The 20,680-nt window shown below is 42.2% G+C and overlaps 1 protein-coding gene across 5 annotated transcripts in view; it reads left to right on the top strand.

Moving 5' to 3' along the window:
* dnah12 (dynein, axonemal, heavy chain 12) overlaps positions 1-20,680 on the top strand; it is a 379,348-nt gene that overhangs the window by 218,631 nt on the left and 140,037 nt on the right. For all 5 annotated transcript variants that reach the window (XM_068051688.1, XM_068051689.1, XM_068051690.1 and 2 more), the window contains 4 exons: positions 3,561-3,727; positions 5,114-5,369; positions 9,972-10,271; positions 19,818-19,996. In XM_068051688.1, coding sequence (XP_067907789.1) covers positions 3,561-3,727; positions 5,114-5,369; positions 9,972-10,271; positions 19,818-19,996 — 902 coding nt within the window. The remainder of the gene's footprint in view (positions 1-3,560; positions 3,728-5,113; positions 5,370-9,971; positions 10,272-19,817; positions 19,997-20,680) is intronic.

The raw sequence follows: 20,680 nt of genomic DNA on the forward strand, positions 1-20,680 counted from the left end.
ATCACCGTTTCTGACAGGCTGCCATTATTTCTTCTTTTAGACCCTGTCCTACTGTGTGGTTAATGTTTTGTGGCCTGTACACCACTCCCACAAGTGACTTTTTGCCTTTATCATTTCTCATCTCTACCCAAACTGCTTCTACATTCTGGTTTCCTGATCTTAGGTTATCCCTCTCTATTGCACTAATACCATCATTAATTAACAGAGCCACTCCTCCACCTTTTCCTAGCTTCCTGTCCTTCCTAAATGCCATGTACTCTTCAATGGTCCCGATCCATGTCATTCTGCAGCCATGTCTCTGTAATGGCTATTAGATTGTACTTATTTATTTCTATTTGCACTCTCAGTTCATCTGTTTTGTTTCGAATGCTACATGCATTCAGATACAGAGCCTTTAGTTTTGTCCTTTTATTATTTTTGTAACCGCTAGCATAATCTGTTGATTTATTCTTAGATTTGTACGCTCTGTCCCTTCCTGTCATAGTTTGTTTATCATTTTCCATATTCATACCGTCCTCTCTTGCCTTGCCTCCACTCCTTGATTTGCCATATCTTTCCAAATTTGATCCCTTGCCCCCACTATTCAGTTTAAAACCCCCTCCACTTCCCTATTTAAGTGGTTCACTAGAACACCGGCCCCGGCATGGTTCGGGTGTAGACCGTCCCAATGGTACAGCCCCCACTTTCCCCAGTACTGGTGCCTGTGAACCACGAACTGGAACCCACTTCTACCACACCAGTCATTTCTCTAATCTTATTTGTCCTATGCCAATTTGTATGTGGCTCAGGTAATAATCCAGAGATTATTACCTTTGAGGTTCTGTTTCTTAATTTAGTGCCTAATTCCTCATACTTACTATGCAGAACCTCTTTCCTTGTCCTGCCTATGTTGTTGGTACCTACATGGACCACGACGACTGGATCCTCACCCTCCCATTGTAAATTCCTCTCCAGCCCTGAGCAAATGTCCCGAACCCTGGCACCGGGCAGGCAACACAGCCATCTGGACTCTCATTCTTTCCTACAGAGAACAGTGTCAATCCCCCTAACTGTGCCCTACTACCACTACATTCCTTTTTTCTCCCTCAACTTGAATGACTTCCTGTACAATGGTGCCATGGTCAGATTGCTCATCCACCCTGCAGCCCCTACTCTCATCCAAACAAGCTGTAACAACCACAAACTTGTTGGACAATCGCAAAAGCTGAGGCTCCTGCACTCCTGCCCTCTGGGACTCCTTACCTGCCTCAGCTGCAGCCACACTCTCCTATCCCTGACCACTGACCAAATCAGAAGACCCTCTCATAAGGGGTGTGACTGCCTCCTGGTACAAAGCGTCCAGGTAACTTTCCCCCTCCCTTTGACAGCACCATTTAAACCCGTCACCTCTACCAACTAGAAGGACAAGGGCAGGAGGCACATGGGAACACCACCCCTCCAAGTCACTCACCATCCTGACTTGGAACTATATCACTATTCCTTCACTGTCGCTGGAAAATAATGGAACTCCCTTTCGAACAGCACTATGGATTTACATGCACCACACAGACTGAAGCAATTCAAGAAGGCGGCTTATAACCACCTTCTTGAGGGAAGTTAGGGATGGGGAATAAATGCTGGCTTTGCCAGCAATGCTTACATCCCAAGAAAGAATTTATGATCAGGGTGGAAGGCAGGAGAGATTAAATGACAAAAGGGATAATGGTGCAAGGCAAAACATGATGGTAATGGGACAAGTATGGAAATAAAAGATGGGTCTAGAGGAGGTGTAAATGGGAATAGCAGAATCATTACCAACAGCTGCTGTCTGATAAATTAGGGACAGTGGTTATGATCTGAAATTGTTGTGTCCAGAAGGCTGTAAAGTGCCTAATCGCAAGATGAGGTACTGTTCCTCGAGCATACATTGAGCATTGTTGGAATGGTATTGGAGGGCGAGAACTGATAGATCAGAGTGGGAGTGGGCCAGAGGATAAAAGCTTGTGGACTGAGTGGAGATGTTACACAAAGTAGTCACCCAATCTGTGTTTGTTCTCCCCAAAGTAGAGGAAACCATGTCTTGAACAGCAAAAACAGTATACTAGATTGAAAGAAGTACAAGTAACTTGCTGTTTCACATGGTGATATATGTCCACACGTTGGGATGGTGTGTGACTTTAAGGGAAAGTTGGAGATGGTGGTGTTCCCATGCACATGATGTCTTTATCCTTTGAAGTGGTGGAGGTCTTGGGTTTGGGAGGTTTTGTTGACAAATGGGCAAGGTACAAGCCGTACACAATCAGCCTGCGCTTGCAAAACTCAAAACACAGTGTCCAACATTAGATGTGATTCCACGATTGGACAACATTTGTGCAATAATCCTCAGTGTGCTAAGAATTAAACTGACAACCAATTTAAGATTGTTAGTCGGGCTCGCTGTGTGGTGCATTTGCATGTACTGGAAGCTACATATATTAATACACAGGGTCCTGTTCTTTGCAGACAGAAAGAACATGTACACACATTGTGCCTGTTTCAGCTAAACAAAATAAGTGACAGCCATTCGCTGGTTCATTCCTCAGGGCAATGCTTGACCAATCACAGTCGAGCTGCCTGGTTTAAATTTCAAACAAAGCTTGGCAGTTAACTGTCAGTCACCATAAACTGGTGCATTGGTAGAGGCATTGCCATGGAGAATCAGAGTCCACTTGCCAACAAATCAGCACTCTCTTCTCATACAGGACAAATTTGTTGTTTCCCTGACATTGGTATTCTTACAAATTGTCCTGATGAGTACAAGATGAAAAGCTTCAACAAAATATCTCTATTTTCATCGAGGAGTCCTCGTACATGAAGCACAAAAGGTTAGCATGCAGGTACAGCAAGTAATTAGGAAGGCACATGAAGTGTTAGTCTTTATTGCAAGTTGGATGAAGTATAAAAGTAGGAAAGTCTTGCTGCTACTCTACAGGACATTGGTGAGATCACATCTAGAGGACTTTGTACAGTTTTGGTCTCCTTATTTAAGGATATATACTTGCTTTGGAGGTAGTTCAGAGAAGGTTCACTAGGATGATTGCTAGTTGTCTTATGAGGAAAAGTTGAGCAAGTTGGGCTTATACTCATTGGAGTTTAGAAGACTGAGAGGTAACCTTATTGAAGCATATAAGATTCTAAAGCAGCTTGGCAGGGTAGGTGCTGAGAGGATGTTTCCCCTCGTGGGGGAGCCTGGAACTATGAGGCAGAGTTTCAGAATAAGGGGCCTCCCATTTAAGGTGGAGATGAGGAATTTCTTCTCTCAGAGGGTCATGAACCTTTGGAATTCTCTACCCCAGATAGCTGTGGAGGTTGAGTCCTTGAATATATTCAAGGCTGAGATAGACAAATTCTTGAACTATAGGGGAGTCAATGCTTATGGGGAATAGCCAGGAAAGTGGAGTTGAGGCCAAGAACACATCAGCCATTATTTTATTGAATGGCAGGGCAGGTTTGAAGGGCCAAATGGTCTACTGCTGCTCCTAATTCTTCTGTTCTTATGAAATTACAGCTAATATTAATTCGTTTTTTTTTCTGTCTAATAGAACATTATCATGTCCCGGCTGGATAAAAGGCGAAAGGGAGTATATGGCCCTCCAATGGGAAAGAAGTGTGTGATCTTTGTAGATGATATGAACATGCCAGCGTTGGAAATATATGGTGCTCAGCCTCCTATTGAACTGCTCAGGCAGTTTTTTGACCATGGAAACTGGTAACTATGCATCTTTGAAGCAATTTTCAAACATTTAAGCCTTTCTAACCTGTGCACCAATATTTAGATCATATTTTGTTTAGAAGGAATAATGCATTCACTAATAACCACAATTCATGAAGAAAATCAAGTAATACATTTTATGATTTGTGTCAGCTGACAGTACAGATAATGCAAATCAGTAGAAATACTCAGCATCCTGTCATTGCCCCACTAATAGATGTTGAAATAAAAGTACACTTTTCACTTTTCTCAACCACATTTGTAACCCAAGACAGAGTTCAAGATGGAATCCTTTGTTTCTTTTCTGACAAGGTCAAATGATTTCAGTCAGTTTACTTGCCCATGAAATAAAATCAATCGCATAAAGATAGCTGCAAGTTTGAAAATCACCCCTCAAGAATGTTTCACCTAAGACATGATCATGTTGATACACCCTATAAACAAGTAAATTTTGTGAGGTACCAATATTTTCCAGCAAAGATTTCTTTGCCCTCTTTATTTCATTTTCTTCACCTATTCTTGTGTTTGCAGTCTCAAACTGCTAGAAATCACTTAATTTATTCCTAAAATAAAAATGATAATGGCTTGAATAAGGATCAGTATGTTATCTGTTACCTTTGACGTATAAAAGAATGATTGAATTCTAATGGAATATGTTTTTGTCAACTCCTCACTCAAAATAGATAAAATACATTTTGCATCAGCCCCTCATCAAAAAGTGTTATAAGGTTATTCGAAGTGTATGGGCAAGATTTTTGTTTTCGGGTCGGAAACCCAACATCGGGATCATTTCGCGTGAGATATGCCCAATGTAGTTTTTGTTAGATTGGCCAATTAATGGCCAGAGGGGACGCTCACCATCCAATTAGTGATGTCGGGCAGGCGTCCAATACTGGAAGACCAATAGGAGGCCCTCCAGCACTTAACGAGTGGAAGCCTGCCAATCGATGCAGGTAAGGGAGGGAGAGGAGGCACCCTCTCAACACTTTTAAAATCTTTGAGAATACAAATAACTGTAGCTGCCTGACCACCTTTGTGGAGGGCTTCCCCCTCCATAGGGTGACCTGTGGCATTTGTCAGCCAGCTGCAGAGAGTATGCTTAAGTAGTGAAACAGAGTGTTGACACCCTAGTCTGTTGCTGGGAGGCCGCCTCCTTTCAATGGCTGTGTTTTGGCCACTTGTGGGCAGGTATCCCCCCGACCTAACCTCCTTAAAAATGGCCCGGAGGTGGGACACTGCTGGCAAACCAGCACGTTGGCCGGTGGCAAGCAAATTGAGGCCTGTCTGCCTGCGTTCCCGACTCCGGCAGGCTTCCAAAATCTGCCCAATGTATCTGAAGGTCATTTCCGAAATCTCACAATTACATTGTTTTATATATTCCAGGTATGACCTGAAAGACACAAGTAGGATCACCTTGGTTGATATACAGCTGATTTCAGCAATGGGCCCACCAGGTGGTGGTCGAAACCCTGTTACTCCTAGATTCTTGCGTCACTTCAATATTTGTACCATCAATACATTTAGCGATGAAACAATGGTCCGTATTTTCTCAAACATTGTAGCTTTCTACCTCCGTATCAATGAATATCCGACAGATTTCTTTACAATTGGAAATCAGATTGTTAATGCTACACTCGAGGTAAGTATTTTTACAATAATCTTGTGTATCCAGAGACTTAACTTAAGAACATAAGAAATATGCCTGCTCACCATTCGATATGATCATGGCTGATTTTCTACCTGATCTACAACTTCAAGTACTATCCCCATATCCCTTAATTCCCTTATGTCCAAAAATCTATCGATCTTGATCTTGACTGATCATTCACAGCCCTTGGGGTGAAGAATTCCAAACATCCGCAAACCTTTAAGTGAAGAAATTTCTCCTCATCTCAGTCGTAAATGGCCAACCCCTTATTCTGAGACTGACTGCCTAGTTCCAGACTAGGGGAAACATCCTCCCAATACCTACTCTGTCAACCCCTTAAGAATTTTATCTTTCAGTGAGATCACCTCTCTTTCTTCTAAATTCTAGGGAATATAGTTTAGTTTAGAGATACAGCACTGAAACAGGCCCTTCGGCCCACCGAGTCTGTGCCGACCATCAACCACCCATTTATACTAATCCTACTCTAATTCCATATTCCTACCACATCCCCACCTGTCCCTATATTTCCCTACCACCTACCTATACTAGGGGTAATTGCTAATGGCCAATTTACCTATCAACCTGCAAGTCTTTGGCATGTGGGAGGAAACCGGAGCACCCGGAGGAAACCCACGCAGACACAGGGAGAACTTGCAAACTCCACACAGGCAGTACTCAGAATTGAACCCGGGTCGCTGGAGCTATGAGGCTGCGATGCTAACCACTGCGCCACTGTTCTATCTTTCCTCATAGGATAATCTGCTCATCCAAGGAATCAGTTTAATGAACTCTCTAAGACAGTATATTCTTCATTAGATAAGGAAATCAAAACTATACAGAGCAGTCCAGGTGTGGTCTCACCAAGGCCCAATCCAATTGCAGTAAGCCTTCTTCACGCTTATATTCCATCCACTCTGTAATAAAGGCTTGCATGCCATTTGTTTTCCTAATTGCTTGCAGTACCTGCATATTAACCTTCTGTGATTCATATACAAGGATGCCCAGGTTTGTCTGATTACCAACATTTCCCAGTCTCTCACCATTTAAAAATATTCTACTTTTCTATTTTTCCTTCCAAGTGGCTAACTTCAAAATTTCCCCATACTATATTCCATCTCCCATGTTCTTGTCCATTCACTTAACCTGTCTATATCCCTTTGCAGCCTCTTTGCTTCTATTTCACAGCTTACTTGCCCACCTAACTTTGTATCGTGAGCAAACTTGGATATGTTACACTCTGTGCCACAGACAGCAGTTGAGGCCAAAACATTGTATGTTTTCAAGAAGGAGTTAGATATAGCTCTTGTGTCTAAAGGGATCAAAGGGTATGGGGCGAAAGCGGGAACAGGTTACTGAGTTGGATGATCAGCCATGATCATAATGAATGGCGGAGCAGGCTTGAAGGGCCGAATGGCCTACTCCTGCTCCTATTTTCTATGTTTCTATGTCCCCTCGTCTAAGTCATTGATATAGATTGTAAATAACTGAGGATCAAGCACTGATTCTTGTGGTATTCCGCTAGTTACTGCTTGCCATCCCGAAAATGGCCCGTTTATTCCTACTCTCTGTGTTCTGTCTATTAATCAATCCTCAGTTCATGCTAATATATTACCCCAATAACAATGAACTGTAATTTTGTGCAATGACTTCTTGTGTGTGACCTTATTGAATGTGTTTTTGAAAATCCAAATACACTTGATTCACTGATTTCCCCTTTATCCAACTTAATAGATTGTAATATTTTCCCTACTACTGTATCAGGCTAATTGGCATGTTGTTCCCTGCTTTCTCTCTCTCTTTTCTTGAATAATGGATTTATGTTTGCTACCTTCCAATCCATGGGAACTATTCTGGAATCTAGGGAATCCTTAAAGATCAAAACCCGTGCATCCACTATCGCTGTAGCTACATCTTTTAAAATCCTAGTATGCAGGCCATTGGGTCCAGGGGATTTGTTAACTTTAAGTTCATTAATTTCTCAAGCGCTAGTTCTCTGCTACACATAATACTCATAAATCCCTAAGTTCCTCATTTTCACTAGACCCTTGGTTCACTGCTATTTCCGAAATTTCTTGTGTTTTCTGCCGTGAAGACAGATACAAAGTATTAACTTAATATCTCTGCCATTTTCTTAGTCCCCATTATAATTTCTCCTGTCTTATCTCAGTGGCTTGTCTTAATGGAGGTGAGGATCACTTTAATTATCGGTGCTGTAGCCTGCTTCCTGACTGTTTTCACCTGTTTTGCTGAGTGGGCTTATGATTAAATCAAACACTGCCATGCACCAATTTCCCAAAAAGGTCTTAAGGCAAGTGCAAAACCCTTATTTTAAATATTCTATTTGCCTTGTGGAGTGCCTTTACCAATATGTTCATCACTTTTTGGGCTGAATTTTATGGAGCCGGTTAGGGTCCCAATGCCGGGCCTAAAAGGCAAGGAGAACCTCGTCTCAGCCCTTTGGAGACCCCCAGAGCTATATTTAATGGTGCTTGGGCAATTAACTTCCCAGCACCATGATCCTTTAAGGATGAGGATCCTGCCTCCAAGACCTGCCAGCCAGTCAGAAGGACGGCAGTTCAGTAGTATCACCAGCTTCACCAGGATTGGCGGCCACTGCCAGTACTACAAGAGGCCCAGGACCAGGACCAGGACCATCGCTGGGGTCCTGAACCCCAGGTAAGTGTGGTGGGGATCCGGGGCCAGTCCGCCAGGCCGCGGCAAGGGGTTGGGGAGGTTGGACGTTGAGGACAGGGGGGTAGTGTTCACGGAGGGGTGTCCTTTTCCACCAGGGGCCCTCTGTGAGGCACAGATTGCCCACAGCAGAGGCCCCCCTATCAAGCCTGCAGTGAGGCCACCTTGTTTTTCTGAGCGACCTCCTGAAGTGGCAGAGGCTCCCCCACCCTGCTACTGGTAGAATACCAGCAGCAGCGGGAAGAGGCCATTAAGTGGCTATTAATTGGCCACATAAGTGCCTCAATTGGCTTCTGGGCCTTTCCCGCCCCCAGCAAAATCACATGGTGACAGGAAGGCGATGGGCACTCTGCTTTCTGCCACTATTTTATGGGCCCCCTGCCTCCCATCTCATCTCCCAGAGCCCATAAAATTCTGGCCTTCATGTGCACTTCTGACACAAGCATCCCACCACGAAACTGGTATGTTGAATGCCCATTTAGTGTCTGAAACTGGGCTAACTGCTAGTCAATTTCTGCCCTATAGTATTATGTAAATATTTTTGAAATGTCTGAGCCTGTGAGATTAATTACACAGGTTTCCTGGTTTTCATATTTAAATCCCCTTCCCCCTGCCCCCTCCCCCCCCAACCAGTGTCACAGAAGTGCTGGATGCCAAGGAGGGACAGGTATTCTTACTGTCCAGCGTTATTATGACACAAATCATGGAAAATATATCAGATGACATTTTGTATTTTGAATATTATTCTAACACACCACACTTTTATGGGAAGATGTCTTCTATGTTGCTCATCGCTTCCATTGCGGAATAAAAGAAGCAGCAGAACATATCCCTGACCCATTTCCAACCATTGTGTTTAGTGTTGGTTGAAATTTTAAAATGTAGGGATGAGGACAGAGCTGAAACATAAATTTGAAACCGTATTACCTTTTTTAAAATTTTGTGCACAAGACATGGTTCTGGACAGTCATCTTCATTGTGTTTTATCAGAATGCCCTTTCTTTTAATAAATAAATGCAAAATAAAATCTGTTGTCTTCATTCTTGAACAATACATATGTGTGAATACAATGCATCATCTGCTAAACCTCTTGTCGCACTAACATATACATGTACCAGGTTCTGAAGTTGAACAAGTGGGAATTATACACCTATCTACGAACATACGAATTAGGAACAGGAGTAGGCCACTCGGCCCTTCCGGCCTGCTCTGCCATTCAATGAGTTTATGCCTGAACTGATTATTTCATATTTCCACCTACCCCTGATAACCTTTCACCCCTTTGCTTATCAAGAATCTATCTACCTCTGCCTTAAAAATATTTAAAGGCTGTGCTTCCACTGCCTTTTGAGGAAGAGAATTCCAAAGACTCACGACCCTCTGAGAGAAAAAAATTCTCCTCATCTCTGTCTTAAATGGGCTATCCCTTATTTTTAAACAGTGACCCCTAGTTCGAGATTCTCCCACAAGGGGAAACATCCTTTCCACATCCACCCTGTCAAGACCCCTCAGGATCTTGTATGTTTCAATCAAGCCGCCTCTTACTCTTCTAAATTCCAGCGGATACAAGCCTAGCCTGTCCAATCTTTCCTTGTAAGACAGCCCGCCCATTCCAGTTATTAGTTTAGTAAACCTTCACTGTACTGCCTCCAACGCATTTACATCCTTCCTTAAATAAGGAGACAAGTACTGTACACAATACTCCAGATGTGGTTTCACCAATGCCCTGTATAGCTGAAGCATAACCTCCCTAATTTAGTACTCAATTCCCCTTGCGATAAGCAATAACATTCTATTATGAATTAAATATACTTATTTGAGAATAAAAATGGAGGTAAGAATATGATTTATAGCAATGTATTCCAATATTTTAAACAATGTTATCCTTTCACTCTTTTCTAGGTGTATAAAAAAGCCATTGAAAATCTACTTCCTACACCTACAAAATCCCACTACACCTTTAACTTGCGGGATTTCTCGCGGGTTATCCAAGGCTGTCTGCTTATTAACAAAGAATCAATTGAGAATAAACGCGTGTTAGTTCGTTTGTTTGTGCATGAGGTCTTGCGTGTGTTTTATGATCGCTTGGTGGATGATCAGGACCGTACTTGGTTATTTAATCTGATGAAGACCATCGTGAAATATCATTTCAGGGAGAGTTTTGATTCTGTATTTGAGCACTTGACAGATGGCAGCAGACATGTGAGTCTGATTTCTTTATTCTATGGTTCTGTGATCTTAAAAGTTGAACATTCTGCTTACTTTAAGTGCCTTATAAGTTTTTCCACAGTATCACAATGGAATCTTACTAAAATGTACTCCAGTATGTCACTGCAGGAGTTCCTCAGGGTAGTGTCCTAGGTCCAAACATCTTCAGTTGCTTCATCAATGAACTTCTTTCCAACATAATATCAGAAGTGGGAATGTTCGCTGATGATTGCGCAGTGTTCAGTACCATTCGCAACTCCTCAGATACTGAAGCAGTCCATGCCCGCATGCAGCAAGACCTTGTCAACACTTAGGCTTGGGCTGATAAGTGGCAAGTGACATTCATGCCACACAAGTGCCAGGCAATGACCATCTCCAACAAGAGAGAATTTAACCATCTCCGCTTGACATTCAACAGCGTTACCATAGCTGAATCCCCCACCATCAACATCATGGAAGGTTATCATTGACCAGAAACTTACCTGGACCAGCCATATAAATACTGTGCTACAACAGCTGGTCAAAGGGTAGGAATTCTGGAGCAAGTAACTCACCTCTTGACTCCCCAAAGCCTCACCACCTATTGCAAGGCACAAGTGAGGAGTGTAATGGAATACTCTCCACTTGTCTGAACAAATGCAGCTCCAACAACACCCAAGAAACTTGTACTATCCAAGAATCGGCACCCATTCCACAGCTTCAACATTCACTCCCTCCACTACCAGTGCACAGTGGCAGCAGTGTGTACCATCTACAAGATGCACTGCAGCGACTCTCCAAAGCTCCTTCAACAGCACCTTCTAAACTCGTGACCTCTGCCAACTAGAAGGACAAGGGCAGGAGATACATGGAAACACCACCACCTGCAAGTTCCCCTCCAAGTCATTCACCATCCTGATTTGGAACTATATCACCAATAACCTTCACCGTTGCTGGGTCAAAATAATGGAAATCCCTTCTGAGCAGTACACCACACAGACTGCAGTGATTCAAGTAGGTGGCTCACCACCACCTTCTCAAGGGCAATTAGGTATGGGCAATAAATGCTGGCCTTGCCAGCGATGCCCACATCCCAAGAACGAATTTAAAAAAAAATTGATTCCTCATGCATGATACTGTTTACAACTCCGTTTGTATATAAACATTTATGGCATTTATCTACATGGATTAAAAATGGGTTATTTTATGACTTGCCATGTATTTACCTCCAGATCTATTTTTAGCACCCTTTTTCCAACCAAATGTTTGTTGCCAAGTTTTAGATTCTTTTAAGTCCCTTCAATAGAAATGAAATTGTCAAGTTCATCTAAACAGAAAACAATGCAATACAAATTAATTCATAGAGCTAGACTATCATTTTATCTATGTAATTGATTATCAAGTCATTATGGCACAGAAGAAGGCCATTTGGCCTATTAAGTTCATGCCTGCTCTCTGTAGAGTAATCCAGTCAGCCCTATTCCATGCTCGATCCCTGTATCCCTGCAAGATTATTTCCCTCAAGTGCCCATCTAATTTTCTTTTGAAATCATTAATCATCTCTGCCTCCACCACCCACTGTGTAAAAAAAAAAGTTCTTCCTCACATCTCCCCTGCATCACTTGCCCAAAACCTTAAATCTGTGTATCCTAGTCATTGTACCATTAGCTAATGGGAACAGATTTTCTTTGTCTGCCTTATCTAAACCTCTCGTAGTCACTTACCTCTCTCAAATCTCCCCTCAATCTCATTTGCTCCAAGGAGAACAATCCCGGCTTCTCCAACCTAACCTTGTAGCTAAAATCTCTCATCCCTGGAACCATTCTGGTAAATCTCTTCGGCACCCTCTCAAGGGCCCTCACATCCTTCCTAAAGTGTGGTGACTAGAACTGAACACAATACTCTAGTTGTGGCCTAACCAGAGCCTTATAAAGCTTCAGCATTACTTCCCTGCTTTTGTACTCAATACCTCTATTTATGAAGCCCAAGATCTCATATGCTTTGCTAACTACTCTCTCAATAGGTCCTGCCACCTTCAAGGATATGTGCACATGAACCCCAAGGTCCCTCTGTTCCTGCACAATCCACAGAATGGTGCCCTTAAGGCTATACTGCCTCTCCCCATCTCTCCTGCCAAAATGCAACACCTCACACTTTGCTGTATTAAATTCCATCTGCCACTTGTCTGCCCATTCTGTTAGCCTATCTAGATCTTGCTGCAGTTGATTTGCACCATCCTCACTGCCACAACTCCTGGTTTGGTATCATCAGCAGATTTCAAAATTTTACTTTGCATTCCAATATCTAAGTCGCGTATGTACATCAAAAAAAGCAGTGGTCCAAGAATTGAATCTTGGGGAACACCACTGTCTACCATCCTGCATTCTGAAAAATGACCATTTACCACAACTCCCTGTTTTCTGTCCTTAAGTCAATTTTTAATCCAAGCTGACACTGACCCTCCTATTCCATGAACCTCAATTTTGTTTATAATTCTTTTATGTGGAACTTTGACTAATACTTTCTTAAAATACATAAAGACAACATCCATTCCATTCCCTTCATCAACCTTCTCTATTACTTTACCAAAAAATTCAGTTAGACTAGTCAAGCACGAACTGCCGTTTAAAAATCCGTGCTGGCTTTCCTTATTAACTCAAACATCTCCAAGTGCCTGTTGATATTTTCCTCTGATTATTGTTTCTAAAACCTTATCCACCACTGATGTTAAACTGACAAGACTGTAGTTATTGGAATGTCTTTGCACCTTTTCTTGAATAAAGGTGTCACGTTTGCCACTCGAATCCTCTGGCACCTTCTCCATATCTAGGACAGTTTGGGATATTATGGAAAGCTCTTCCGCTACAAGGAGAAGTGTGAGGTGATGCATTTGGGGAGGTCAAACAAGGCAAAGGAATACAAGATTAATGGGAAAATACTGAGAAGTGTAGAGGAAGTGAGGGACCTTGGAGTGAATGTCCACAGATCCCAGAAGGTAGCAGGACAGGTCGATAAGGCGGTTAAGAAGGCATATGGAATCCCTTCCTTTATTAGCCGAGCTATAGAATATAAGAGCAGGGAGGTTATGCTGGACCTGTATAAATCATTGGTTAGGCCACAACTTGAGTACTGTGTGCAGTTCTGGTCACCTCATTACAGAAAGGATGTAATTGCACTAGAGAGGGTATGGGGAGATTTACAAGGATGTTGCTGGGACTGGAAAAATGCAGCTATGAGGAAAGATTGGATAGGCTGGGGTTGTTCTCCTTGGAACAGAGGAGACTGAGGGAAGATCTGATTGAAATGTACAAAATTTTGAGGGGCCTGGATAGAGTGGATGTGAAGGGCCTATTGAGCAGAGAGGTCAGTGACTCAGGGGCATAGATTTAAAGTGATTGGTGGAAAGATTAGGGGAGATGAGGAAAACCTTTTTCACCCAGAGGGCGGTGGGGGTCTGGAACTCACTGCTTGAAAGGGTAGTTGAGGCAGAAACCCTCAACTCATTCAAGAGGAGTCTGGATATGCATCTCAAGTGCCATAATCTGCAGGGCTAAGGACCAAATGCTGGAAGGTGGGATGAGACTGGGTGGATCTTTTTACAGCCAGCACAGACACGATGGCCCAAGCGGCCTCTTTCTGTGCCATATACTTTCTATGATTCTATCTCCATCCCACTTCTTTTAGCAACCTGGGATGCATGCCATCTGGCCCAGGCGACTTATCCATTCTAAGCATAGCCAGTCTTTCCAGTACATCCTTCCTATTAATTTTCACCCCATCCATTACCTCTACCATCTTCGTTTCTACCGATATTTTTTCAGCATTCCCTTCCTTAGTGAACACCTATTCAAAGTACTCATTAAATGTTCTAGTCTTGCCCTGTGCTTCTACGCATATATCTAAGATAAAGGGGAACCAGTGGATGTATTGTACTTAGAATTCCAGAAGGCATTTGATAAGGTGCCACATCAAAGGTTATTGCAGAAAATAAAAGCTCATGGTGTAGGGGGTAACATATTGGCATCGATAGAAGATTGGTTAGCAAACAGGAAACAGAGAGTCGGCATAAATGGGTAATTTTCTAGTTGGCAAGATGTAATGAATAGTGTGCCACAGGGATCTGTACTGGGGCCTCAACTTTTTACAATTTATTTAAATGACTTAGATGAAGGGACTGAAGGTCTGGTTGCTAAATTTGCTGATGACACAAAGGTAGGTAGGAAAGTAACTTGTGAAGAGGACATAAAGAGGCTACAAAGGGATATAGATAGGTCAAGTGAGTGGGAAAAGACCTGGCAAATGGAGTATAATGTGGGAAAGTGTGAAATTGTCCACTTTGGCAGGAAGAATAAAAAAGAAGCATATTATCTAAATGGTAAGAGATTGCAGGGCTCTGAGATGCGGAGGGATCTGGGTGTCCTAGTGCATGTATCGCAAAAGGTTAGTATGAAGGTACAGCACGTAATTAGGAAAGCTAATAGAATGTTATCGTTTATTATGAGGGAAATTGAATGCAAAAATAGGGAGGTTATGCTTCAGCTATACAGGGCATTGGTGAGACCACAGCTGGCGTACTGTATACAGTACTGGTCTCCTTATTTAAGGAAGGATGTAAATGTGTTGGAGGCAGTATAGAGAAGATTTACTAGACTAATACCTGGAATGGGTGGGCTGTCTTATGAGGAAAAATTGGACAGGCTAGGCATGTATCCACTGGAGTTTAGAAGAGTAAGAGGAAACTTGATTGAAACATATAAGATCCTGAAGGTATGTTTCCCCTTGTGGAGGAATCTCGAACTAGGGGTCACTGTTTAAAGATAAGGGGCTGCCCGTTTAAGACAGAGATGAGGAAAAATTTCCTCTCTCAGAGGGTTGTGAGTCTTTGGAATTTTCTTCCTCAAAAGGCAGTGGAAGCAGAGTCTTTGAGTATTTTTAAGCAGAGGTAGATAGATTCTTGATAAGCAAGCGGTTGGAAGGTTATCAGGGGTAGGTGGAAATGTGGAGTAATCAGTTCAGCTATGAACTTATTGAATGGCGGAGCAGGCTCGAGGGGTCGATTGCCTACTCCTGCTCCTAATTCGTACGTTCATATCACTTTCTTTGTCCCTAATAGGCCTCACCCTACCTCTTGCTAACCGCTTATTATTTTCATGCAGGTAGAAAATTTTGGGATTCTCTTTTATGTTAATTGCCATTTATTTTCATATTCACTCTTTGCCAGTCTTATTTTCCTCTTTACTTCCCCGCTCAACTTATTCTATTTGGCTTGATTCTTGCTTGAAGAATTCACCTGACATGTGTCATACACCCTCATTTTTGTTTCTTCAAATTCTCTAGTTCCCTCATCATATAAGGAGCCCTGGCTTTTGTTCCCCTACCTTTTGCCCTTGATGGAATGTACCTAGCCTGTGCCTGAAACATCTCCTTAAAGATCACCCATTGTTCTGTTACAGTTTTTCCTTTGGGTCTTTGGTTCCATTTTACCCTGGCGAAATCCCTTCTCATTGCATTGAAGTTAGCCCTCTTCAAATTTAGAAGTTCTAGTTAAGATTGTACCTTTCTCTTCTCAATTACTAATCTAAACCTTATGACATGATGATCATGCTTAACCAAATGTTCGCCACAGACACCTGGTCCACCTGATTCCCGAGCACCAGATCCAGCAATGCCTCCTTCCTAGTTGGACCGAGAACATACTGGCAAAGGAAGTTGTCTTGAACGCAATTCAGAAATGCTTCCCAGTCCTTACCCTTTACTTGAACATGATCCCAATCGATATTTGGATAATTAAAGTTCCCCAGTATCACCGCTCTATAGTTCTTGCACATCTCTGTGTTTTTCCTGCAGATTTGCTCCTCTTCCCCTCTCACTATTTGGAGGCCGATAGAATACCCCCAGTAGCATGATCATACCTTTCCATACCTTTCTTGTTTTCAACTCTCAGATTCTGTCCTTGCTCTGTTCCCCCCGCACCCGCAGCAACCACCCCCCCACCACCTCGCCCCCAGTGACATCCTTTGGTCCTTAACCAGTACTGCCACCCAACCTTTCTTCTTTCCTTCCCTATCTTTTCTGAACACTTTGGGCCAAAATTTATGGTCCTGCTGCTGGCATAAACAATGGCAGCCCACCCACGTGGGCCACACTTCATGGAGCCGCTGCAATATTAAGAGTGGCAGCTCATTTAAATAGCCAGGCAGGCCACCCACCCCGATCATGTGGAGGAGGCAGGCTGTCCGTCCCTGGCAATGGCGTCAGCTGCCTTTGCTCGGGCACTGACGCCATTTTTAAAGGGCTTCGAGCCCTACATTTCAATTTAAATATTTAAAGAGAGATTGATGTAAAATTGATTTAAGTCCATTTAAATTGCCCCTCCTACCCCCAATAACCATAAAATAAATTACTTGCTGTCTCCCCCACCCCCAAAACACTTACCTTTTTCTCATGACCTTCCCCCCCCCCCCCCAAGTACATAAACTTTAAACTCTAAGCCTTCCCACCATCCCCTACACCAATAATATGACTTTGACCCTGCTCCCCCCACACTGAGAAACTTACCTGCACCCCCCTCTCCACCAGTGTTCCACCTCGGTTCCCCGGATGGGGATCCGAAGGCACGGGAGTGCCGGCCACCGGCACGAAAATTGCACCGGGACGGACAGCAGGAGTGTAAGTTTCATTAATTCATTGATTTAAATTTATCTACATATGTTAATGGAGGTCCCGTCACTAAGCGGCGGGGGAGGGGGGCAGAGGGGGCGCCATGAGGCCTCTCTGCGGCTGGCAATATTGCGCTGGGCCCCCATGACGTTGAGATCTGTGGTGTGTCTCTCCCAGAGGCATTTTCCGGCCCCCTGTGCCACGACCCCCGATGTTGCGGGGGGTGGGGGGTTCTGTAAAATTCCCCCCTTTATATTCTTGAATATTAAGCACCCGGTCCTCACCATTTTTAAGCCACGTTTCCATTATTGCCATTACATTATATTCCCACTGAGCTGTTTGTGCTTGTAGCTTAATACCTCTCGACATGCTCTGTGTTAAATACTGTTATTATTAATTCACTTACTGTTATATTTAATTGGATTGAAACTTGTAACACAAAAATTCTGCCGTTGTAGAGACTATGAACGCACTCCCCAATTTCCCATAAAACTAATGATTTTTTTTATAAGTATGTTTTTAAATGTTCTGTATTTTATATATTAGCTTCATGAGACAATACTGCAATATGTTTAATTTAATTTTCATCCCATCAAGACAGTTTTCTCGAATGAGGAACATGACAGTTTATTTGAAAAATTATACTCTTGAGTTGACAGGTATTTCTTACTCATGAAATGAATATGGTATTACACCATTATCCCTTAACCTCTCACAACATGGTAACATTTTTTGTATGACTCTGATGTCAAAAAGTTTGAGTAGATTTACTGTATTCGTAGAGTTTGTACATAACACCAGATAAATACTTGATTTACAGGTTACTTGAGACACTGGAACTATTTTCACCTGAGCAAAGTAGGCTAAGAGGAGATTTAAGTGAGATTTTACAATTGTGAAGAGTTTTGTAAAAGTGAGCAGGGAAAGACTATTTCCTCTGGTTCGGAGTTGATGACTTATTGGCACAATTTTATGGTAGTAATGATGATGAAACTCAGCTGTCAAACTGGCAGAAACTTCTGGAGTCTGTACATGCACAGTTAAACATGGAAATCCAGAAGTTGTTGTCAATGATTCAGTGCTCCTCCACTGGGTGCGCTGCTGAAGTCCCCACTGACGTCAACTTTTACAAATCACTAAACTGACAAGAACTTTCCCTTTTATGCTGCAATATCACTGTTAAAATCCCCTGAAAAAGATATACCTTGCTAATGAGTTGTAACTGGGTTTTTAATGGCATACCAAGTCATAACTAATGCTGAACAACATCTCTGGCTCTGGAAAATTAATTTCATATTTGTGCAAAGTCAATTTTTTCCATTCTGATAAAAATTACTAAGGTTTATAATATAATTTTTTCAAAGTTTGCTTATAATATTTCAGTTTCCAATGTATTTGTCTCAATCTTTATTTTGCTCTCTGTAAATTTTATAAACAGCAAAGGATAATTAGTGCATTTCACTTCTTGGTTTGAATTCTTCAATATGATTGGCTGCTTACCATGCTTGATGCCATCATTGTTTCCTGGACTCATGGAGATCCTCTTGACATCAAATGCAAATTAACATCAAGAAAGATGAAATCCACATCACAGAGATCACTAGATCATTGTAGGCAACTTTGGTTGAGGTGAGCGGCGAACGCCGTTGCTTCGCCGCTGACCGCAAAGTCCATGTTATTAAATTATCAACTATAAGAATGAGGAGAGTGGTTAGGAAAAATTTCTTTACACATATAGTTGTTGGAACATAGGATGCTTTAAGAGCAATTAAGGCAGAATCTATTGCTTCTCTTAAATTACAATTGGATAAAGAATTGTATCAGAAAGATACAAGAGAAGAGGCTGGTGCAGTAAGATTAGTTTTGGATTGGACTGAGTGACTTCCTGCTGCACTGTCAAGTTCTGTGGTTTTATAGGGTGACTGTGTAACCAGGCAAAGGATCGGAGAAAGAAGGAGAAAATAATAGCAGTTGGCATAAATATTTTAACATTTCCATTCTCAAAGAATGTGATGTTTGTCTATGTGAAAGCACAAGTGTACTTGTGCACGTATAAGAGGAACATATTATTTCTATAACTGCACAATTTAATCTAATTAGAAAAGCAGCAATTAAGTTAATTGAAAAATAGATTTCCTCAATAATTTAAAGTGGAAGTATTGTTACAAATGGAATCACTATTATTTTAATACTTTCAGCTAGAAAATGATAACTAATTGCAGTGAAACTTAAGTTATCATGCAATTAGTTATCTCATCATCTTATCACAGCTGCAACACACATTGAAGACAGCATTTCCCATTCATAGTATTTCTGGAGTGGAACTCCAGTTTTTGTCGCCATGAGAGGCAATGGCAATACTGGTATTCCTCTGCTGTTTTTAACTAGCAGTTTTAAAATGCCAAAAATTGCACACAACTGTGAAACATAGGTCTACAGATATCTTGCTTCACCTGTGAATCCCTAGGTCCCTGTAAGTTGCAGCGTGTTTTATGATTTGAAAAGGAAAAAATTGCAGAACTATAGGTAAAGAACAGGGTTGTTGGACTATTGAATACCTCTTTAAAAGAGACAAGATAGACAAGATGTATTATATGATGAATTAAAATTAATTGTCATTTAAGTAAAAAATATGTAGAGCTGTGTGCAACCAGGAGGTATGCGTTGCATAGAATATCCTTGTTGTTGAGTATAATTTCCTGAAGTAAGCTTATCTGGACCCACTCTTTGCAGAGAGGTTTTCCTATTTCCCGTCTCTTTTGCAGTATTCATCATAAAATATCTGTGCAGAGATGTTTTTATTTTATTGTAAATCCTGAAGTTCTAGGATGAATAATTTTTGCTATTTTTCACAATGCTTTTGAACTTTGTTTGGTAATCTAGCAATTCATTTTACTGTAGGTCACTGAAGAAGATATGAGAAGCCTATTGTTTGGTGACTACATGAATCCTGATCTGGAGGGAGATGAACGATTATATGCAGAGGTTCCCTCAGTTCAGGAGTTTAATGAGGTGGTGGTGATGTGCCTAGATGAGTATAATCAGACCCATAAAACCCAGATGAAACTGGTTATATTCAGGTACTTTTAACAATATTTTCCCTCTTATATAGTGTAATGTATGCTGTTGCCAAGTTGAGGCGTTTGAGGTTAATCTGAGGCAAGCTGCCTCTTCAATTTTTTCTTTTTTCAATGGAGAAGTAGCTGGGCAGGATCTTTGGGTCCACGTGCCTGTTTCCCATTGCCGTTCCTGCTTCCGGTGAGTTTCCTGATGACGGGAAGGCAGCCCGAGAAACCTGCCCGATTTAGGAATGAGGCCTGTTAATGTTGTTAACAAGCTCATTGTCAGCTTGTTGAGATTCATTTTGGGATTTTGGTGGGGGCGCGTGGGTTGGACGCTGGCTCAGTAACAGACCAAGTGCATGTAAGCGGCAACACAGCGGGGTGCCAGTCATGGCCACACCATCAACTTAGGTGGGCCCATAAAAGGGAGCATGACTGAGAGGGGCACTCAGCCATTGGCACACAGGTGCCATCAGGTGCATAGAAGTTGCAGGGAAAGTACACCCTTGGACAGTACAGGGGCTCATGACCCTCCTGACATTGTGGGGATGTAAAAGGAGGGGTTAGATTTCCAGATATTATTGAGAGTCCACCGAGTGCAAGGAAGGTAGCAGCAGGTAATGGGAGCACGATTCTCAGTTTCTGGGTCCAGTGACAATGAGGATCAACATCCTCAGCAGCAGAGGCAGAGCCCCGTACATG

Source organism: Heterodontus francisci, chromosome 19 (genome assembly GCF_036365525.1).
Source record: "Heterodontus francisci isolate sHetFra1 chromosome 19, sHetFra1.hap1, whole genome shotgun sequence".
In the NCBI taxonomy this organism is placed as follows: Eukaryota; Metazoa; Chordata; class Chondrichthyes; order Heterodontiformes; family Heterodontidae; genus Heterodontus; species Heterodontus francisci.